The sequence below is a fragment of the Adiantum capillus-veneris genome, chromosome 2, assembly GCF_014529385.1.
Source record: "Adiantum capillus-veneris isolate H3 chromosome 2, ASM1452938v2, whole genome shotgun sequence".
Classification (NCBI taxonomy): domain Eukaryota; kingdom Viridiplantae; phylum Streptophyta; class Polypodiopsida; order Polypodiales; family Pteridaceae; genus Adiantum; species Adiantum capillus-veneris.
The window spans coordinates 98967358-98990762 of record NC_140932.1 but is presented as its reverse complement, the minus strand read 5'-3'; the positions used below and the strand labels follow the sequence as shown (position 1 = coordinate 98990762).

General features: G+C 43.5%; 1 protein-coding gene across 1 annotated transcript in view; it reads right to left on the bottom strand.

Annotated features, from left to right (window-relative positions):
* LOC147463273 (uncharacterized) overlaps positions 1 to 19616 on the bottom strand; it is a 41076-nt gene extending 21460 nt beyond the window's left edge. The window contains exon 1 of the mRNA XM_086487867.1: positions 19336 to 19616. Coding sequence (XP_086343993.1) covers positions 19336 to 19529 — 194 coding nt within the window. The 5' untranslated portion in view covers positions 19530 to 19616. The remainder of the gene's footprint in view (positions 1 to 19335) is intronic.
* Positions 19617 to 23405: the final 3789 nt, after the last annotated feature.

The following is a 23405-nucleotide window of genomic DNA, read 5'->3' as shown; positions in this document are numbered from 1 at the left end:
AGCCTCAAGGCCTACGCATCTTCGTGTGCTCTATCACTTGCACACACCACCGCGCGCTCATCAATCATGCCAGCGCAATTTTCGGAAATTTGCCGTACAGTTGCCACGTCATCAGCTTTGCGTGAGTGTGTGTGTGTGTGTGAGTCCTGCTTTATTTTAATCCCTTTATGTTGGGGCCCCATCGGACGGGGTCCCCATAAGTTGGTAGGACTTCTTCTTCTGTTACTTGTCCTTTTTAGGGTTTAGGCCCCTCGGCCAGCATCTGTAAGTTGGCTCCATTCTTCAGGGCTTTGATACGTAAGCAGTTTGTGACATCTCCCCTTCTTGAAAGAGAGTAATCGTCCGCGATTACAACATATCTGCAAAACAACTCAAGTTAGCTTAAAAAAAATTCCGAGGGTCATTCCGAGGAACAATCAGTTTGCTCTTTTTGTTAAGGAGTTAGCTTCTCCTTTCGGCTCTTTCGATCAAGGAGTTAGCTTCTCCTTTCATCTAGATCGGAACTCTTGATATTCCGTTGTAGTAAAATTAGCCATCACACCCAGACTGCACTGATCTTCCACGGGTGTCTTGATGCACTAAAATTACAAACCCAGGCAATCTCATCCAATTAGGAATATTCAGTAGTTCGCACATCACAATGCAACACAAATGCTCACATATGCATGTTACAAGACATAGAAACATAAAGTCGCCGATGAACACTCCTCCCGCATAACCTATAAGGTCCGGGCGGGGGGATCTTCAACGACTCCCTCATCACTCCTCCCGCATAACCTAAAAAGGTCCGGGCCGGGAGATATAGAGGCCTTTTACAACCAAACGCCCCCAAGACCGCAGCCTGCGTCGTTTGGAGGTGCTGGGAGTAACCACTGCTCACACTTCTTAATACTCCTCCCGCATAACCATCCAGGTCCGGGCCGGGAGTCACAACAACAACTATTTTACAAGCATACAATCAAATGCTCCCCAGGCATCAACCTGCATCGTTCGGAGGTTTTCTAGCATACAACAGAACGCTCCCCAAGCATCGGCCTGCGTCGTTCCGAGGTTCAAACAATACCAAAACAATATTTCTCACTTCTCCACCCGGGAGTAAAATCACCAATCATTGAAACGAGTATTAAAACCAAAGTCAAACAATTCAAATCGGCACCAAGATAGGTTTAAAACAGACAGCATCCATTTCAAACAAATTTCTTTCTCAAACAATGTTCAAAAGTATCTAACTAGAAAACAACTAGAGAGGTCATTCAAGGTTTTGTTCGGACAACCGAACTTTGAGGACAACGGGCTTGCCCTTCTGCATCACAGTGATGGTTCGGCTCCAAACCTGGAGAGTTGCATCATTCTTGTCGTGCCAGGGCATGCCCAAGAGAACGTCGCAATTGCTCAACTTCATAATGTGGAAATCGGCTTTTCTTGTATAGTCACTAGAAATACACCAATGAGCGGTACCACTTTCTGAGTTTGCACAGTGACTAGCTCAGCTTCAATTTCTCCACCCTCTGCATCATAATCAAAGTGCATCTACTTTAAGAATTCTGGATGAATGAAGTTCTCTGTAGCTCCGGGGTCAAAGAAAATAAGGGCTTTGAAGCCATTGACTTTGCCATATGCTCGACACAATTCATTTGTACTCTCAAGACGTATGCCATAAATATCAGGAACTAGTCCAATAGCGGGTCTAGCTCTCTTAGCAGGAGGTGGCGCTGGGGTTCTGTCGACCGTTGGTGCGGGCGTCGGCTCCTCTGGTCTATCAATGTGTTTGGGACAATTAGAACGATTATGCCTGTTTGAAAGCATCCAAAGCATCGGCCTTCTTGTAGTAAGGTATCTCGTTGTTGAGGCGTCAAACGAGGCCTTTGTGGTTGACTTTCACTAGACTCTCGAGAATTTGTCCTTTGTTGGCAAGAGTTGTGGTTCGTGGCCGGAGATTCTTCTGTGGTAAACTCTAGCTTTCCCTTCATCAATTTGTAGCCGATCGCGCCATGGTCCATAAGTTCTTGCATGGTAGAGACTTGCTTGGATAGACAATATTTCAGCAATGGTGATGGTAGATCGCTCACATTGGGCCTCCAAGGGAACAGATCTAAAGAAGGACACAGGAAGGTACACGTCGAGAAACCTTTGGTTATATTCGTCCATGGTTTCGGTGGCAAGCATTTTCAAGTGCCCTACTTTGCCAAAATCCGGACTTCAAACATAGAAGTCATGTAACTACCTACAAAAACTGTCTTGAAAGCTTGCCAGGTCCTTGGAGCATGCGGTTGTCTCGTGATTGAACTCCACCATTGCATAGCATTATCTTTAAGAAATCCCGCTGCTCGAGAAATCTTGGATTCTTCTATATAGTTCCCTAAAGCATAGATATTGTTGAATCGCTGTAGGAACTGCAATGCTTTCTTACGATCTTTCACCCCAGAAAAAGTGAAAAATTTGAATGTCGTGCCGCCATCTTTGAAATCTGTGGGTTAGTTAGGCGCATATCCCGGGTATGGATAATAAGGGTATCCATATGGGCTCCAACCATTGTAGCCTGGTGGTGGTGGTGGTGGTGGAGGTGGGGGCAATGGCGGTGGCAAAGGCGGTTGCACTGGATCAGGGTCAGATGGCTGCACCATATTCCTGAAGACTCCCCCAAGACGGCTAAGAAGTTTTCCAGTTGGAAGCTCTTGTACTTTCTGTTGCCAGGGGAGGAGGTACCACCTGGGGCATCAGAGGGGGTAACATGCAATTCAAAAATTGTTGAAAACTTTGCAGCATCGGAAGATTCTGCTGAGGATGCCGCGAAAGAATGTCGTGGAGTTTGTTGAGCAAAAACTGCAAATATTTTGTTGAATCCATGAATTCCAAGTCTTGGGTTCTTTATGGCTTATGCCCTGTAAGACACAGCGATGAGGACGGGAGCGCGCCTGATGCGCGATGAAGTAAGGGTGGGAGTGGCTAATAAGTCCGGGTTGGAGGCCGAAGATACCTCGAATAAAGCTCTGTCTAATCTTTTGTGGGACCAGTATAAAGCACACGCCTGATGCTCTAATACCACTGTCACAAGACGGGCACCACGTGCCAATAGAAAAGAACAGACTAAACAAACTTTTAGCACTTCAATAAGAACTGAACTGAAAGACAGAGAGACGACACGCGACACGGAGTGGCGGAATTCCACCACAGAGAGTATTGGCCCCAAACCCTGGTGCCCCTTTCGGTATTTCTTTATATTGCATCAACACAATACAAGCAGGTACTCCAGACTCTGCACCTTCTCCAGGAAGCATGCCAGAGAATGAGTCCTAGCCTCATATTTAAAGGCCCTAGGCCCAAAATCAGTTTTTTATGAAAAGCCTTTTAACTCAAAAGCTCCTGGTTCAAAAGCAATGCCAAAAAATTGCCAGCGTAATTTACGAAAATCTATACAGCCTGCCACATCAACATGCCAACGCAAAATGCGGAATTCCGTACACCTTGCCACGTCATCATGCCAGTGCAATTTTCGAAAATCTGCCGTATAGCTGCCACGTCATCAGCTTTGCGTGTGTGTGTGTGTGTGTGTGTGTGAGTCCTGTTTTATTTTAATCCCTTTATGCTGCGGCCTCATCGAACGGGGTCCCCATAAGTTGGTAGGACTTCTTCTTCTGTTACTTGTCCTTTTTAGGGTTTAGGCCCCTCGGCCGGCATCTGTAAGTTGGCTCCATTCTTCAGGGCTTTGACACATCAGCAGTTTGTGACACCTGTCTTCATTCTGTTCTTGCTGTGCCTTGTTAGGGCACTTCGTGGAAATGTGCCCATGTCCCCGCATCCAAAACACTTCCCCTCTTTGATGTAGTTGGCCCTCTCTCGAAGGGTGAGCCGGGGTCGTGAATCCTTGTCTTTCTTGGGGGCTCTTTTTCTTTCTACTTTCATTATTATAAGTCTGTTGGGTTCTCTGAGTCAAGATCTGATTAATGGGATAAGTCAAATTGTCTGAATGTATGGCAAAACCCCGTTTCACATGACCCATCAATTCTTGAATAGAATTTGAGTTTTGTTCTAAGCAGTAATCTCGGATCTCTGTAGGAAGTCTGCAACAAAACCGCTCAATCTGAACGAGACCTCTTAAATGAAGAAGCAGGTAGAAAAAATCTCCAAAATCTCTCGCAATACGCGTCCAGAGAATCTCCCTTGGTCATCCGAAGATGATTCCAAGCAATTCGTATATCTTGTTCGTACTCCCGAGTCAGCCAAGAAGAAATAAAAAGCCTTTTGAATTTCAACCATTTAACCGGAGCTTCCTTTCTCAGTAGGAGGGTGGACCACTGAAGAAAGAGGTAGCCCTCCGAATCTTGGAGTGCTCTCAATGCCCTCCAGAGAAAGCTATGTCAAACTGCTGTATGAAGGCCAAAGCCCTCGCAGCATCTCGAAATCCAGAAAAAGAGTCAAATTTAATTGATTGTCCACCTTCTTTGAATTCTCTAACTTTCTTGCTTTTATCTTCGAGGAAGTCATACTGGTTGGCTTTATAGAAATGCTTATTCTTTGCATAAAACATGTAATCGTCGGAGTCCGAACTATCTGAGGATGTGTCCTCTATAGAACTGTCAAAAACTGGGTGAAACTTAGGCTTCTTTGCCTTTTTCTTGCCCTTTCCGAAGCTTTGCTTTTTGCTTCGCTTTTTCCCTTTTCTATCTTCTTCACTCGAGTCGGAAGAGCTAGAAGAACTGTTAGAAGAAGAAGAAGAAGAAGAAGAACTAGGTAGTCCTTTAAATCGTACACGCTTCTTCTGCTTTCTTGCCGATGCAAAAATAGATTGACAACCCAAATAACCCAGGAAGTCAGTTCCTTGCTTCTGCTTTTTGTCCTGCTTTTTGGCTTTATTGTTCGCGTCCAAGCCGGTTGATCTGTGTTTGAACAACCTCTTCTAATTCTTGCTCTGTAAACATCCTCGGAGGAGGTTTCTTGAGTGCCGGTTTGATGGGTGGTTCTGTGCTTCTGCCATTGGGTGTGCACTTCTTCGAAGGATTGCTGAGTCAAAAATTTTGCAAATTTTGGATCCTTCACAATGTTGATCATCATCTTTGTTGCGTCGTCAACCAATAGTCGACGTTCCATCTCTTCAATCTCAGCCTGAGTAGGCCGAGGTGGACCGTACTCTTCATGAGAATCTTCTTCGTGATCTCCTCCCGCATTCCCAGATGCAGAAGAAGTCGACTGACCTCTGTTGGAATCCATAAGTGTCGCGACAAAAGGATCGGATTTCCCGGTAGAAGAGAAATCGGCCGTGCTCTGATACCACTATAACAAACTTGGACACCCCAAGTCAAGATTCTACCACGACACAGTAGAGATTCACTTCAAAACAGTTCACAATTCACACTTGAGTCTACACGGCCCGGCATAGTTCCGTGCCTAGAGATATTGGCCACAAAGACTGGTGCCCCTTTTGGTATTTCTTTTTGTATTAATCTGTGTTCAAAGTACAAGAGAGTCGGTAGGTGCTCACTCTCAGACTCTACGTCCAGAAGCTCTAAGAAGTGAGACCCTACCTGTCACGTGACACATCCAACCCTATGTGTTCGTGGACAAGCTACAGCATGACCAAGTTTCAATTCAGTCAAGTCGGTCTAGAATAGGAAGTGATCTAGTACTTTTGTGAGTCTATTCGCAGACTGTGCATGACCACACTTAGAGTAGATGCATATCTTCCGGTTACACACAGCACGATCATCAGCATTACCATCAGAATCCATCAAGGGAATTTTCGAGTGCATTAAACCTATTTTCTCTATTTTTGACATTTTTTACTTATTAAGTGACTTTGTTGGGAACTCGGTAGGGCAATTTTGCTAAGATAATATAGAAGCAAACCAGAGCTAGCACTTTCTCGCAGAAGAGGCAGCAGAAGCACACGCTCAACAAGCAACTTCTCAGCAGAACCCCCAAGAGGCCTAGCGTTTTTGCATCACAACAGAAGGTTGGCGTTTTTTTACCAGATCAGCCAACGTTTTTGCATTGCAGAGCAGCCCCAACGACCACAAGACAACAGATCCCCTAGCGTTAGCAGTTTCTGCAGCAGTTAGCAGATTTCCACCACAGCACAAAGTTTTTCAGCCCTAGCGTTTTTGCAAATCTTCGCGACGGAATCAGCCCTAGGACCAGCGTTTTCAGTTTTCAGCCTTTAGAGACAGCAGAACAAGTCCCGAACCTCGTAGATCTCACCTTCCTACAGCAGATCCTCGCCGCACGGTGAGATTCATCAAGGTTTGCAATTTCAGCCCGGAAAAAGTAGATTTCCGCATCTACGTTTTCAGCGCGTCGTCGTTGCATCGTCGTCATCGACATAGAATCAGAATTCAGCAGATAAAGATTTACAGATTTCAGCCCGTCATCGTCCTCATCATCGTCGACCTCATCGTCGTCGACATCGTCGGCAAGTCCAAGCATTGTAGAGATTTGTGCAATCATAAGTAGACCACTCTCGCCATAGAGAGTGGGGCCTTCGGAGGAGGGTTTGACAACATTCTGGTAACGTATTCTTCTCTCTCTTATCTCTCAGTCTCAGCACCTTCATTCACACTGTCCATTCACTTTGTGTGTGTCCATTGCACTCTCTCACTAAAGGAACGGAAGGCTCTCCCTTTCGTAAGTAAAAGGAACCTTGAGCATAGTTCGGAGCACTCACCTTGAGCAAAGTTCAACATTCATTCCGCTGCACCTACATTGGTATGAGAGCTTTGGCAGTGTTCTGTATCACTCAAGGAAAGAACCACAAGAACCAAGAATTTTTTTTTGCTTGTTGCGGTCGCACGTAACCCAAGACTTCTTGGGCGTGTCGATTCCTGATCGTGTTTTGAAGAGTGACAGGAAACCCAAGAAAGAAGGGCTTGTCCAGCCTCCCCTTGTGCCTCTTTTCACTCATTGAGAGCGGACCGTGCACTTAGCTGCCGGCCAATTGACGTGAGGTGGGAAAAAGCAACCTTGGTGTGAGCGCAAGGCCGCCAAGGGGTGCGCCCGCAGAAAAGAGCAGAACTCGGGTGAAGAGAACATCCTTCTCTAACACAGATTGCAAGCGAAAGAAGAACCCAAGAACCTCAAGAACTCAAGAACCTCAAGAACCAAGAACCCAAGAACCCAAGTTCCTCGTGTACTTAAGAACCCAAGACCACAAGAACCCAAGACTTCAGTGGATGGTCATCACTCGAAGCGGAATGGATACTTCGCTTGGAGGTGATGACCATGAGAGAGGTGAAGAAGAATTTTCCCCACCAAGAGGTTTTTTCGACCCTCCCCCTTCCCCATCTATGACAAGGATTGCACTAACTCCTATGGAGGCTTTCGACAAGAGGATGATGGACACGGAGTTAGAACGCAAGGCAAGAAACGCAAAAAGTATGGCAGCCATAGATCGTGAATCCGCAAAAAGAAGGGCAGCCATAGATCGTGAATACGAAGCAAGCATGGAAGCCATAGAGCGTGAGCACGAGCAAGCACGCTTGCAAAGACAAGTCAAATTTGATCGCGAGAACAAAGCAAGAAAAGAAAAGAGCGACCAACACATGAAAGAGTTCTTGCAACTCTTTTCTATTGTGCAGTCGCAGTTTGCAACTTTGCACAGATGCAAGAGATTCGGGAAAAGGAGACTCTCTCAGTCTCTGCTTCTCCAAAGCATCACACACAGGATTTGCATGATGATAAGCATGATGATTTGCATGATGACCACGTTGTGATTTCTCACAAGCATGATGATTTGCATGATCAAGATGTGATTTCTCACAAGCATGATGAGATGATGTGATTGTTCACAAGGATGATGTGTTAGTTGATACTGTCACAAAAATACGGAAGCGTAAACTGACGTTTAATTGCACTTCAAATACTCAAGAGAATTAGAGGGAGCGAGAAAACTTGACACTTCATTGGGGACCAGAAGATGGGCTCCCCCCCCCCCCCCCCCCCATAAAGAGAATATCTTTATTACTAAGGGAGAATCTTTACAAGCACAGGAACGGGGGATACGCCCGTCCTCTATTCTTTCTTCTGTTCTGTTCTGACTATTGACTGAGAAAGTGTTTCCACTTTCTTTCTGCTTAGGGGATTTCCCATCTTTTGCGAGACTGGTTGGAAGCTCTCGAAAAGAGAGTCTATCTTCCAAAACAGCTCATCGGAAGCTCTCACAGAGGAGAGTCCATCTTCCGTTATGTGTTGCCTTCATGCTCATTCATTCATGCATCGAACACAAAAGAGAAACAAGCAAAATGCACACGCACATGCTTGCTGTAATTTTCTGCACATAACCTGAAATTCTTACCTGTGCACACCCCTATGCTGAAACAGAGGTCTTCTTTGTGATAGAATCGCGCCAAACTTGATGTAGACTTAGGATAAGGAGAGAGAAGAGAATTTTTATGGCTGATCTGCTGAAAACAGCCCTAATCGAGGTGATTAGGGGCTGAAAACAGAGAATTACAGCAACCGCACTCTGCTAAGAGAGCGTCTACGGCAGCTTCTCGCGATGAAACTTCACCAGAAGGTGTCTATGACTGTGAGATCCCTTGTTCTTGACAATGGGAGCACAAGGCTACCACATATGTCGCAAGGGGCTGCTCTCAAGCTTCAATGGAGGGCTCCACCGCGTAGAGCACGCTCACATTAGGGGGGGTAGGTGCACTGCCAGCCCTGAAAAATGGGGGAGGGGAGGCTCCTAAATAGCCATCAGGGAGAGGGGGCGCTAGGAAGAGAGAGGGTGAGAGTGAGAGTGAGAGAGAGTTAGTTTGCATTGGTAAGTGTGCCACTTGGCACACTTACTTTAAAAACTTAAAAACCATTCAACTTTTGACTTTAAAAACTTCTAGCTCATTAATTAAAAATGTGCAACTAACTAACAAATGCTACCAATGATTCTTTTATGAGAACACCAAAGGTCTGCCGGCGCAATGCCGCACTTGCACTGCACCGCCTTTACCTGTTCACACTTGTCCGGCCGCCTGCCCGGGCACGGACCGTTAAATTTAATTTAACGAAACTTACCCCAAGGCTAATAAAGCCTTAGGGTCACTGTTCTAAGGACCCCATCTCATTCATGTGCTTGTACTGACGCGCGTATTTTTCCTGAGCCTAAAATCTGAGGCTACTGCTTACCCCTTTCTGAAGACCCGATTTCCCAATCACTAGGGCTTCAGGGTAATTTCTGCTAAGGTCCCTCTGAGGTGTTCTAGCCCGCATTTAGACTCACCTGAGGCCTTAGAACTGCTAGGTCTATTCTGGTGTGCACACAACTAATTAGATAATTCTTTTCTCGTAAATAAATTAATTATTTACAAAGTCTGACTTAGTTACATCCCTCTTGGTTCTAAACAGTTGACCTCAACTGTAGAGCGTCAACATAACTGTGCAAGATGTCAGGGTAGTCCTTGAGATCGGACTCAGTCATCCACTTTGCATCTAAAGGAGTGTAATTCTTGAACTTAACTAAATACTTTCGATGTAGACTCCCCGACTTGAGTTGTCTCTCCGAGTGGTGTATTATCTGTTCAGGTTGAAGGATTTCCTCAGTCTCTTCGACTTCTGGAGGATCTTCTTGTACGGGCGCCACTGGAGGAGGTCCAACATATGGTCGGAGGAGACTGACATGAAAAGCATTGTGGATGCGCCAGTTAGAAGGCAAATCCAATCTGAAAGTCGCATCATTGACTTTATCTGTAATTTTGAAAGGGCCGTTAAATCTATGGGAAAGTTTGACAACTTTCCCTTTGCCGACCCGCTTTTTCAATCTAGCTTTCTCAAACCGAAGCAGGACATATTGTCCTTTTTCAAGATTGAGATTCCTTTTGTGCTTGTCTGCTTTTCTCTTTTGTTGCTCTTGAGTACGAAGAATCGCTTGCTTTACTTGTTGATGGGCAATATCGGCGAAGATGTTTTCTTTGGTCACCATAATAGGAAGTAAGAGTGGCTTCCCGTAAATAATTTCGAAGGGGGCTTTACCAATTGAGGAATGTATGGTATTATTATACGCAAACTCAACTATTGGTAAGTACTGTTCCCATTGGGATTGTCCTTCCGAAACATAGCACTTGAGGAGATCTAAAACAGTGGCATTAGCGATTTCGCTTTGACCATCTGTTTGAGGATGATAAGCTGATGAAAAATCAAGCTTAGTTCCCAAGTTTTCAAACAATGCCTGCCAAAACAGACTAGTCATGCGGGGATCTCTATCACTGACAATAGTCTTTGGCAATCCATGGTGTTTAAAAATCTGAGCTAGAAATATTCTAGCCATGTGATCAGCTTTGATCGTCTTCTTTACTGGAAGGAAATGGGCTTGCTTACTGAATCTGTCTACTATAGTCCAGATTGCATCATTTCCATTCTTGGATCGAGGAAGATCCGTAATAAAATCCATGGCAATACTTTCCCATGGCGTGTTAGGCACAGGGAGCGGTTGAAGCTTGCCATAAACTTTATGTCTGTCATACTTTACCTTTTGGCAGACTAAACACTCACGTACATATTTTTCAATGTCCGCACAGAGTGTTGGCCAAAAGAAATACCTTTCGAGGGCACTAGTGGTGGAAGCAATTCCCCGATGCCCGGCATAAGGAGAATTATGTACTTCATCCATCACCTTTTGTCGTAAGGGCTGAGCTATGCATATTGCTTGTTGACGATAGAGTGTATTATCCCTGATAGAATAAGGTGGCTTTGAGTGACCAGCTTGAAGATCTGCCCAAATTGTGGCGAAGTCTGGATCTTGAGGATACATCTCGCTGAGAGATTCTAGTTCCTCATGATAAATTGTTGTTAGTGCATTGATCTTTGGACGCCTGGAGAGAGCATCTGCAACTGCATTCTTTGTTCCAGAAGTGTGTAAAATCTGAAAATGAAACATTGAAAGAAAGTTGGCCCATCTCATCTGCTTTTCTGATAACTTTCTCTGTGTGAGAAAGTAGCGAAGACTTTGATGATCTGTCTTGATAATAAAATCAGCTCCTAATAGATAGTGTTTCCAAATGGAAAGAGCATGAATTACTGCCATTAGCTCTTTTTCGTATATGGAGGCATGCAACTCTGCATCTTTAAGGCGCCGACTTTCATAGGCTATCGCGTGACCCTCTTGGTTCAAAACTGCTCCTACACAATCTCCAGATGCATCGCAGTATACCTCGAAAGGTTTGCGAAGATCAGGGACGGTGAGAACAGGTCCGTGACTGAGTAGATACTTAAGCTTTTCGAAAGCTTGTTTTTGTCCAGACCCCCAATGGAATGGAATCCGCTTCTTTGTCAGGTCATGGAGGGGACCTGCTATCGCGGCAAAAGCTCGAATGAAACGCCGATAATAAGAACAGAGGCCAAGGAAACTTCGTACATCATGTACTGTAGTTGACGTAGGCCATTCTACAACTGCTTGAATCTTATCAGGGTCCATTCTCACCTGGTTGTGAGATACTATATGGCCCAAATAGTGGATTTCTTTTAGAAAGAACTCACTCTTCTTAGCATTCACAAATAATTTGTTCTTGCGTAATTCTTCAAACACTAAGGCGAGATGCTTATAGTGTTCGTCTTCCGTCTCTGAGAAGATTAAGACGTCATCAAAGAAAACGCCTGTAAAGCTTCTGTATGAGTGGAAGATTCTATCCATCATTCTATTGAATGTAGCTGGTGCATTAGTGAGCCCAAAAGGCATCACTAGAAATTCATACAACCCGAAGGTTGTTCTAAATGAAGTCTTATGCACATCCTGAGGAGCTATGCGGATTTGATGATAACCGCTCTTCAAGTCTATACGACTAAAGACACTGGCTCCTTGTAACTTATCAAGAATGTCGTCAATCCGAGGGATTGGAAATCGATTCTTGATTGTGATCTTGTTTAGAGATCTATAGTCTATGCACATGCGGAATGTGCCATCCTTTTTCTGTACTAGCAAGACAGGTGAACAATATGGAGAAGTACTAGGCCTTATTAAGCCCTTCTCCAAAAGTTCGTTAACCTGCTTGAGAATTTCCTCTTGCTGCATTAGACTAACTCGATAAGGGGGCTGATTTGGAGAACTTCCTCAACTAGCCCAATGAGTAGCTAATTGAGGGTTTTTTATTTCAGTAAGGAGATATGGGAAAAGTCCCCTAACTCACACGCGCCTATATACAGTGAAAGGGTGAGGGTAACCACAGTGTTTGAGTGATTTGATAGGGGGGGATAACTCACTATGACAATCACAGAGAGCCGAAAAAACGGCTATCATTAGCCCTCTCCCAGGATGATGGTATATTCATGTACCATCATAAAGAATCTTTTCCAAAGAGAGTGCTTCAGAGTCCTTGACAAGATCTTCATTGTTGAGATAAGGTTTTCTGAACATAGTCAGGAATGGGATGCATCTTGTAGTGCCAAGGCATTCCCAAGATAACATCGCATCCTTCAAGTGAAGCTAGTAAGAAAGACTCTTGATCCTTGTAGTCGTCGACCTTTAGATTCAACTTCCCTATGATTGGAGTAGAGTTTGAGTTCTGCCCTTTGAAAGCAGATTGCGCTTGAATAGAGACTCCAAAACGATTGGGCTGCAAGTTCAGGTCGTCAGCTAGCTTGGTAGAGATGAAGTTGTCTGTACTACCAGGGTCAAACAAAATAAGAGCCCGCTGGTTGTTGATACTACCCCATGCTTTGAGAAGAGCTCTTTCTTTTCCATCCTTGGTTGTATTTCCCTGTACATCTGGGACTGCATTGGAAGAGGGTGGTTGTGGAGGTTTGGTTGGACAGTCACCCTTCATATGACCAACTTGTCCGCACTTGAAGCATCTTCCTTCACTAATATAGGTCCGCAACTCAGCAGGAGAGAGATATCTCCCTTTCTTGGGCTGATTTGGCTTTGCTTCTGCTTTGGAGGCGGTTCTTTTCTTCTTTTGAGAAGAAGTAGAAGAGGTAGGCTGCTCATGGAGAGCCTTCTGCTTAGCATGGTAAGTGCTTTGCTCCATCTTCCTGGGAGTACCCTTGTCATGTATTCCATCAGCTATGCGGACTGATTCCATAAGTATCTGCAAGTTACCTCGAGGGTAAAGCTTCATAGCCTTTTGCAAGGCTTCATGCAAACCTGCTTCAAACTTGCGCATCTTCTCCGAATCGTCAATCTTCTTGAATGGAGTGACTTTCAAGAGAACGTCCCAAAACCTATCCACATAGCATGGAACAGTTTCGTTCTCTGACTGTGAAAGTCGATCCCATTCTTTCTTTACCTCTTCCTCATAGTCTGGAGGAAGGAACTGTGCGTAGAACTCCTTCTTGAAAGCGGTCCAATCTTGGGGTTTGCGATCTTCCAGGATAAGGGTTAACCACCAATTGCTGGCGGTGCCTTTCAGGTACAAACTGACATGGCGAAGCTTGGATCTTTCTTTAAAATTCCCTTCAACAAATGCAACTTCAAATTGGCGGATGAAAGCCAAAGCTTTGTCATTATCACGCCGTCCATTGTAGGTGTCGAATTTCACATCTCTATCTCCCGACTTGAGTGTTTTCTGCCTGTGGTGCTTCTTCTTATGGTGCTCCTTCTTTCTATGCTTAGACTCCTTGGGGACACGAGTCCTTTCCCTTGAATGTACTTCTTGCTGCGATGGATCGTCGAGAAACATGTCTTCCGGAGAAACTATGTCTTCCAGATCCTTCATGAAAGAGAACTGAGGGGAATCAGGGGGATCCTGCTCTTGAACTTTTGGATTAAACCGCACATGAAGTTCTGGAGATTTTTTCTGCCTCTCGTGCATGCGGGAAGTTCCAATCAAAGGATCTTTTCTTGGTTGTGGCGCCTTTGGGTTCTGCGGAATTTCTCCCGACCCCATTGGCATTTTCTCCTTCCCTTTTTCAAGAGTATGGAGAATCTTTTGGACTTCTGGATGGGAGAGAGCTTTCTCCAACTCTTCCACCTGCTGTTGAAGGAGAAAGAACTCTATCTCGCGTCCTCCCATTTCTGCAGTCTGCCAAGAGTCGTCAATCCCTTCAGGAAGAGAGAGAGGACCTTGCTCTGATACCACTGTCACCAAACTACGGAAGCGTAAACTGACGTTTAATTGCACTTCAAATACTCAAGAGAATTAGAGGGAGCGAGAAAACTTGACACTTCATTGGGGACCAGAAGATGGGCTCCCCCCCCCCCCCCCCCCCCCCCATAAAGAGAATATCTTTATTACTAAGGGAGAATCTTTACAAGCACAGGAACGGGGCATACGTCCGTCCTCTATTCTTTCTTCTGTTCTGTTCTGACTACTGACTGAGAAAGTGTTTCCACTTTCTTTCTGCTTAGGGGATTTCCCATCTTTTGCGAGACTGGTTGGAAGCTCTCGAAAAGAGAGTCTATCTTCCAAAACAGCTCATCGGAAGCTCTCACAGAGGAGAGTCCATCTTCCGTTATGTGTTGCCTTCATGCTCATTCATTCATGCATCGAACACAAAAGAGAAACAAGCAAAATGCACACGCACATGCTTGCTGTAATTTTCTGCACATAACCTGAAATTCTTACCTGTGCACACCCCTATGCCGAAACAGAGGTCTTTTTCGCGATGGAATCGCGCCAAACTTGATGTAGACTTAGGATAAGGAGAGAGAAGAGAATTTCTATGGCTGATCTGCTGAAAACAGCCCTAATCGAGGTGATTAGGGGCTGAAAACAGAGAATTACAGCAACCGCACTCTGCTAAGAGAGCGTCTACGGCAGCTTCTCGCGATGAAACTTCACCAGAAGGTGTCTATGACTGTGAGATCCCTTGTTCTTGACAATGGGAGCACAAGGCTACCACATATGTCGCAAGGGGCTGCTCTCAAGCTTCAATGGAGGGCTCCACCGCGTAGAGCACGCTCACATTAGGGGGGGTAGGTGCACTGCCAGCCCTGAAAAATGGGGGAGGGGGGACTCCTAAATAGCCATCAGGGAGAGGGGGTGCTAGGAAGAGAGAGAGGGTGAGTGAGAGTGAGAGAGAGTTAGTTTGCATTGGTAAGTGTGCCACTTGGCACACTTACTTTAAAAACTTAAAAACCATTCAACTTTTGACTTTAAAAACTTCTAGCTCATTAATTAAAAATGTGCAACTAACTAACAAATGCTACCAATGATTCTTTTATGAGAACACCAAAGGTCTGCCGGCGCAATGCCGCACTTGCACTGCACCGCCTTTACCTGTTCACACTTGTCCGGCCGCCTGCCCGGGCACGGACCGTTAAATTTAATTTAACGAAACTTACCCTAAGGCTAATAAAGCCTTAGGGTCACTGTTCTAAGGACCCCATCTCATTCATGTGCTTGTACTGACGCGCGTATTTTTCTTGAGCCTAAAATCTGAGGCTACTGCTTACCCCTTTCTGAAGACCCGATTTCCCAATCACTAGGGCTTCAGGGTAATTTCTGTTAAGGTCCCTCTGAGGTGTTCTAGCCCGCATTTAGGCTCACCTGAGGCCTTAGAACTGCTAGGTCTATTCTGGTGTGCACACAACTAATTAGATAATTCTTTTCTCGTAAATAAATTAATTATTTACAAAGTCTGACTTAGTTACAGATACTTTCTCTAGCAAAGCAAACCTCGTTGCAGATTCAATCAATCACAAAGAATCGATCTTGGCTTTCGAGCACAAAACTTTGCCGCGCATGGGGAAAAGTGAAAGATCAGGAAGCCCTCATTTTCTTTGATGGAGGAGCCAAGGCCAACTTCGTTGGCAACTGGACTTGGAATTACGGTCGATAGGCTAAGGCCACACACGGAGGCAAATCTAGCGGCACCCGGACGGGATGTTGCCATTACACCTGTCATTGGCAAACTTCGTTCGCATTGTCAGGGGTATTTAGGACACGAGGAATTTTATATCATGCCTTTAAAAGGGTGTCATGTCCTCCTAGGAATCCCTTGGGTCCACAATAACAACGCCGTGGACTATCGGGCTCAAAAAGCGACTTTGACGAATGAAAAAATAGCATAAGTACAATGAGGCTAAATTGAAAGCGCGAAGCAGAAGCTACCGGGAGATGCGCGCGGTGAAGGAGTGCAGGATTGGGCTGAGTAGAGCCAAGCACAGATGTAAGAAGGCAGAAGCGTTAGGGATTGAAATCACAGAGAGAGAGAGAGAGAGAGAGAGAGAGAGAGAGATCGCACGTTTTGGGGAAAACTCGTGTATCTTTCTTGGTCATCCGAAGATGGTTCCAAGCAACTCATATATCTCGTTCATACTCTTGCGTCAACCAAGAAGAAATAAAAAGCTTCTTAAATTTCAACCATTTTAACTGGCGCAGTCTTGTTTAAAAGAAGCGTGGACCACCAAGTACGAGCATTCCCCTTATAGTAAGAGGCAGCTCTCCGAATCTTGGAGTGCTCTGAGTAGCGTCCTCCTGCGAAAGCGATGTCAAACTGCTGTATAAAAGACAGCCTTCGAAGCATCGGAGTATCCTTAAAATGTATCAAACTTGATCGAGTGGCCACCTTCCTTAAACTCTCTGACTTTCTTGCTTTTATCTTCGAGAAAGTCATACTGGTTGGCTTTGTAAAAATTCTTCTTGTTCGCATAAAAGTTTCCGTCATCGGAATTTGAGCTGTCTGTAGACGAGTCCTCAGTAGAACTGTCAGTCTCTAAGCAAGATTTAGCCTTCTTTGCCTTTTTCTTGTCCTTTCCGAAGCGTTGTTTCTTGCTTCGCTTTTTACCTTTTTTGTCTTCTTCGCTTGAATCTGAAGAGCTAGAAGAACTGTCAGAAGAAGAAGAAGAAGAAGAACTGGGTACTCCTTCAAAGTGAACACTCTTCTTCTGTTTCTTTGCTTTGTCAAATGTCGACTGACGACCCAAATATCCCGGGAAGTCAGTGCTTTTCTTCTGCTTTTTGCCGTGCTTTTTGGCTTTCTTTTGCGCGTCAAAAAGCTAAGCAATCCGTGCATCAACCACCTCTTATAATTCCTTCTCTAAATACTGTTTGTGATCAGAAGGTTTCTTGAGAGCGGGTTTCAGGGATGGCATAGTGGTTTTCTGACACTGCGCATGCACTTCCTGAAAAGAAGTCTCGCTCATATATTTTGCCAATTTCGGATCCTTCGCAAAACTGAGCATCATCTTTGTTGCATCGCCAATCAATTGACGACGCTTCATCTCTCTTTGCTCCGCCTGAGTAGGCCGAGGCGGGCCATACTCTCTACCGGAATCTTCGTTGTAATCCCTGTCCGCATCTCCAGATGCAGAGGAAGTCGACTGATCCTTGCGTGAAGCCATAGGTGCCGCGGAAAAAAAATTGGGGATCGGATTTCTCGTAGAAGAGAAATCGGTCGTGCTCTGATACCACTGTAACAGACTTCGACACTCCAAGTCAAGAATCAATCGCAACAGCACCAAATAACCACTTCAAAACAATTCACAGATCACAATAGATATGCACTAGCCCGGCGGAGTTCCGTCCCTAGAGATATTGGCCCCAAAGACTAGCTCCCCTTTCGGTATTTCTTTTTGTATTAAAATCAATGTCCGAGTACAAAGAGCGGTTAGGGTTTCACTCTCAAACTCTGCATCCAGATGCTCTGAAAGTGAGACCCTCACCGCGTATATAAAGATTACAAGGGATGCCCAAAAGCAGAGCCCCAAAAGCTTTCAATTCAAAAGCAAAATCCTCTCTCTCTCTCAAGAGAGAGCCATTAATAAAGCAAATCAGCTCTCTCTCTCTCTCCAATTCCTTGCGTAGCCAAAAGCTCAACATTGCGTCGCTAGGAGGAGAAAAAGCAAGAAAATAGCGTCGCTAGCTGGGCTTTTCCACCTCCGTAAAATCCGAAAAATCCGTACACTGCTGCCACGTGGCATTTGCCGCCTGATTAGGGTTTCCAGCCACTTTAGGGTTTCAGCCAGCAGTTAGGGCTAGTGTTTCCAAAAATTAGGGTTTTTGGCAAAAATTAGGGTTTCTACTGTCGATAGCTACGTCATCACTTTGTGACACCGTAAGTTGGTAGGACTTCTTCTTCTGTTTACTTGTTCTTCTTAGGGTTTAGGCCCCTCGACCGACATCTGCAAGTTGGCTCTCTTCGTTAGGGCTTTGACACGTCAGTAGTTTGTGACATCTGCCCAAATAGCCTCCTTTAAATTCAGTCTCAGTAATACTCAATGCCACGATTTTCTGCAACCTAGAACACCAAGAGACTGTACCACCAACAATAGCAAATACATATCCACTGGTAGATTTCCTGGTATCCATGTCACCTGCCATATCTGCGTCACAATATGCCTACAACTTTAAGTCACTTTTGCCATAACAAATACACTTTGATTGTGTACCTTTCAAATAATTCAGAATGCATTGGACAGCTTCCCAATATGCTTTGCCAGTATTCGACATGTATCGACTAACAACTCCCAGTGCATAAGCAATGTCGGGACGATTGGCAACCATAGCATACATAAGAGAACCACAAGTTGATGCATAAGGATCCCCTTCATTGCTTTTAATGCCACCTCATCCTTTGGGCAATCTGCTTTGCTAAGCTTGGTGTATAATCTGCTTTGCTAAGCTTGGTGTATAGAGGTAAAGGTACTCCAAGAGGCTTAGCATCAGCCATATTAAACCTGTCAAGTACTTTTCTTAAGATAAAAATAGCAATTTCAGCTTTCTATCTCTTTTAACACGCATGCCCAAAATATGCTCTGCATCACCCAAATCCTTCATAGCAAGTGTTGAATTTAACTTATGCTTCAGAGCATCAAGACTAATCTTATGTTTCCCGGCAAGCAACATGTCATCAACATAGAGAACAAGTATGATAGGGCCACCATCTTCATCCCTTTTCGTATACAAACAATGATCTGCATGGTTGCGTTTAAAGCCTTGAGACAGCATAAAAGTGTCAAACTTCTTATACCACTGCCATGATGATTGTCTCAAACCATACAGAGCCCTTTTCAGTTTGCATACTAGTTCCTCGTGTGTAGGAACCCATATATAAGTCCTCATGTAGGTCGTGTGAACTTCCTATGAGTCCCACAACCTAGGAGCAAACACCAAGGATAGGGAGAAAGTACCCAAGTCTCCAAGAGACTACACAGACACAAGCCGCTTGCCAAGATTGGACATGACCACACATGACGGGGATGTAGAAATCCGCCTCACTCAGCCCAGAAAAGCCATAAACCAGCCCTCACTACCAATCACCTATCCCTAGGACACGTGGACAAATCAAGGGAGGTGCCAAACTCTATATATAGCACACAATCAAGCTTAGGCAACATTTCGGCCCTGATACCATCAATCATACCAGAACCAAGATGATAAACTGCAATTACACAGCTCTGTTCACGCACCTTCAGAAAAAGAAATGTGTTGCAATATCTATGTGATCTGGATTACAAGAAAGCAAGGAGACTACCCGAACTTCTTCCTTCGTTTCGGGTTTTCCTCGGAGAAGAGAATCTCAGCAGCCTTGAAGAAGTCAAGTTCCTGTTGTTGGTAGGCAGATGGCTTGGTGGGCGAGGTGGAGGGGTCTGGTTTGCTGAGGCAGGTGGAGGTAGTATGCAGCAGTGAGCGAGGCGATAATCGACAAGGTCTCGTCATGGCTTTCATGACTGCTTCGACACATGCACAACGCTGTAATACAAGGTGAAGGTTCAGGAAGGCTGTAAAATGAAGGGCGTTGCTATAGGCAATGAAGTAAACTAGAGTGCTACGTCGACACAATTTGACTATTGTTTGGATTAAGAATTATGAAAGAAGCACATCGATGAATTCAGAATGGAACTATACGTATGGATGAAACTGTTTGTTGTTTATAATGCACAATGAGTCAAATAATTAATATAATTTAATAACTAAGGACAAATCTAAACATGTTCTCTAATCTATTTAGCTTGTTCACATCGATGCAATATGAATGCGATTAACGAGGCAATTATAGTGCGAGGACGAACGTAAAAACGTTGGATTATATCAGACAGATGTTAGTAGTCTTGCACATGTGCTCATCAAGGTGTTAGGGAAGCACCGTGAAACAAATTGTTGTGTCAGTTTAAGGTGGATCGGGATCACATTAGAGTAATTTAGTTCTATATTCTCAAGCAATCAGAGTGCATGTGCAATCTGTATGAATAGCATACAATTGTGTTTTGTGGAGCAAGTGGCCAATGAGGCTATGTTGATGGTGGGTGAGTCGTGATAATGGGTTCCAAGTAATATAATGGGGATGCCACGGGGTTGGCTATTGAACTAGTCATGCAATGAACTCGCTCCATTCATGCATCAATGAACTCGCTCCATTCATGCATGTAGTGGCTCAACACTCGCTCTTCCAATTCTGGACGAAGCCAATATTGGAACTTATACATTGCAATCTGAAATTAGATCAATTAGAATCGGCATATCCATTCTAAAAGAAGAAAATAAATTCTATTTAAATCAAAGCACTTATGAAGTTGTTATATCACAAGTCATTTAAACGGAGTTAAATAAACAATGTTGTTGTTAATGATCAAACATATGGAACAAGGAGATAAGAAGGCGTAATATAATGAAGATGATAGAAGGTCACAACTATATTTTTTTCTGGTGTTTTAAAAAAGAGTACTTTTTCAACTTTGGAGCATGTCTAAAACAAACGTTATAAGCTAATGTATTTATTGTTCTATGTTGTTTAATATAGAATTGCTCTAAGTTTTTAGATTTGTGCTGATTGTTATAAAATTGCTAAAGTGGTAATTTCAAAATTGTCCTCAAAAGGACGATAAGCGTGGACATCTACTCGTATTTTTTTAGGGAGATTGCATTTATGTTGGTGAATACGTTTGTGTATGTTGTTTGTAACTTCAACATATCTCTTATCATTTTGCTTGCATTGTATGATGTAGACTACCTATTCTTCATGTGTCGTTGCTTTTTCTAGGGTGGGGAAATGACGTTTGTCTCTAGTTCTCGATGAGTGTCTTGATCTGCAAATCATGGACATTAGTTAGGTTAGCATATAAGTCATGATGGCAAGGAAGAATGAATAAAAGTCAATGATACTTCTCATCCGTACTTGCCTTGGTCAATTGCAATTGTCTCGTATGGCGAGAGTGCTTCTCCATTTCTACACACCTTGTGTTCACTGTAGTGTCATGCTACCTTTTGGATTATGATGGGTAGATTAGTTCCATTGTACATGTAATTTGCCGAAGCCATGAATTTCTCCAAGATAGCGGCATAGTTTTCTTGACTAGATTTTGTTAGTTCGTCCTAATCAATGTTGCACCCAAACCGTAGCTGCTCCATTGTATACATTGTAATTGCTTCAGTCTTTGCGTCAAGGAGTTGTTGTGTTTCAACATTGCACAACATATTCTCATCCTCGTCATACTAGATATTGAGCTCTTCAAGTATTTGCTTCATGGGGCCTGTAGTATGTATAGAAAAATTGGTTAGCATTACAGATACAATGTATTCAACTGTTCTCTTCTAACAGTTTCATGTTGTGATCCTGTCCATATTTGGTGCAACCATTGTTTGGCCTAGTGCCTTGTATCTTGCATTGTACTTATTCATGAAATTCGCGACACTCTTGGAAAATCCCTCTTGTACTTATTCATACGCTCTTGGAATCCCTCAATGTACGCGTATGGCTTCTCGCCGACTAAATTAGCCAATCTCATTTGTTTAGTTGGGAGGTAAATCTCTCAGGTTGTAACATGGGTTGAGTTTCCTTCGCATTGTTCATGTATTGCTTGAATACATTGTTCATGTATTGTTTGAATACATGTTCAATAGGGTGAGTGATTGAGTGCATTATAAATACAGTACATAAATGTAAGATTGAATAAGTTTGCAAAATCTACTATGTTGTGATCCATTTCTGAATTTAATAGCCTACACATAGAAATAGTTTTTTTGGTAATCTGTTAAGTTTGTTTTGAAGCATTACAAATTACAATCATATAAATACAAATAATTGAATTGAACTAATGAAGAGGAATAAATGTGTAAAGAGGTGGATTGGAGTGAGTGAAAGTCATAGACAAGATATCTCCATAATTGAATGTAAGAAACATCATGATTCGACAAAAGAATGATCAGTACTCGAAATAAACATTTTCTTTTATATACAAAAAAGTTAATGGCCGAATCTATTACCTTTTTATAAAGAGGAGTTGTTATAGATGAGCAAGAACACAAGCTTTATGATTGGATGGTTAAAAATCTAGATGGTGTGAACATCTCTGGGCTAGGATTTGTAGCAAATGTAGTCTTGTTCGCTCAATGACGCGTGACAACATAACGCACAAAAAACCTGGGGCAAAAACTTCTTTTACAATGAGTAGTACATTTCTGTTGATTGTGGCCCCATTGGGACTTGTGTCCATTCATAACATAGGCGAGAGTTATAGGAAAAGTTGACTTATGATACTAGCATCCTTTGAATGTCCGCCTGCTATGTTTTGATCGTCATAGTGTAAATTCTTGTTTTGATATGTCTAGTGTCACTCTAATTGTGTTGACAATAGAGTCTTGATCTTGTTGGATATCCTTTACCCGATAACGTGATCCATTAGTCCCTCCATTTGGTAAGTCTATATTTTTGTTATCATAGCCTTTTGTCCTTTGGCTATTTTGTTAATTGCGTGGAAATCGGGATCTTCGTTCCATGTTTGGAGCTCGGGCATGTTGTGTGCATTTGTGTTGAGATTGATTTGAATGATGTGAGTATGTCCCAAAAATCGTTCCAAGAGAAGGCTATTATAATATCCAACATCACTCCTATGTGTGCAAATGATTGTCGTAATACTGTCTAGTTGGTGCTCTATTTCATTTGGATTTATAATGCGGTCACCAAGCGTATTCTCAATCTCTTTCTTTGTGGGGAGCCTGACCCTTATCATATTGAGAAACTCCGTGAAAGAGATATCTTTGCATGTCGTACTGAGCAATACATATTGTACATGGTAGCATATGACCAATAAGTGGAGCTTGTAATGTGACAAGGGTAGCATTGACCGATTTGATGCCTACATATTGGAGACAGTTGTGCTAAATTGTTGAATAACATGATCTTTTTATCTTTGAATGGGTCTAGCAATGTGCCATTGCTAGCATTCACAATTTGCCGGGCTATAAGGTAAAAGTTATGCTTTGTCAACATTGAAATCTCGTCTATAATGATCTCGTTTACTTCTTTAATGCTGACGTATCTATCATCGATGTCGAAGATTGATAGCGGATCTTGTTGTGTGCATACTAGTATCTTGAATTGGTAGTTGATTGTTGTTGCAATGCTACTCAACCTTGTAGTTGTTGCACTAGTTGAAGCTGTGAGGATCACAGTCTTCCTTCGCTTTATGAGTTGGCTTGTGATGTACCTTATGAGGAAGATTTTGCCACTCTCAAGAGTGCTTGTGATCACATGTAGGCCACCATTTGATGTTGTGAGCTTCTTATAGATCTTTGCTTGCTCGATTGTCAATGTCACGTTTTGGA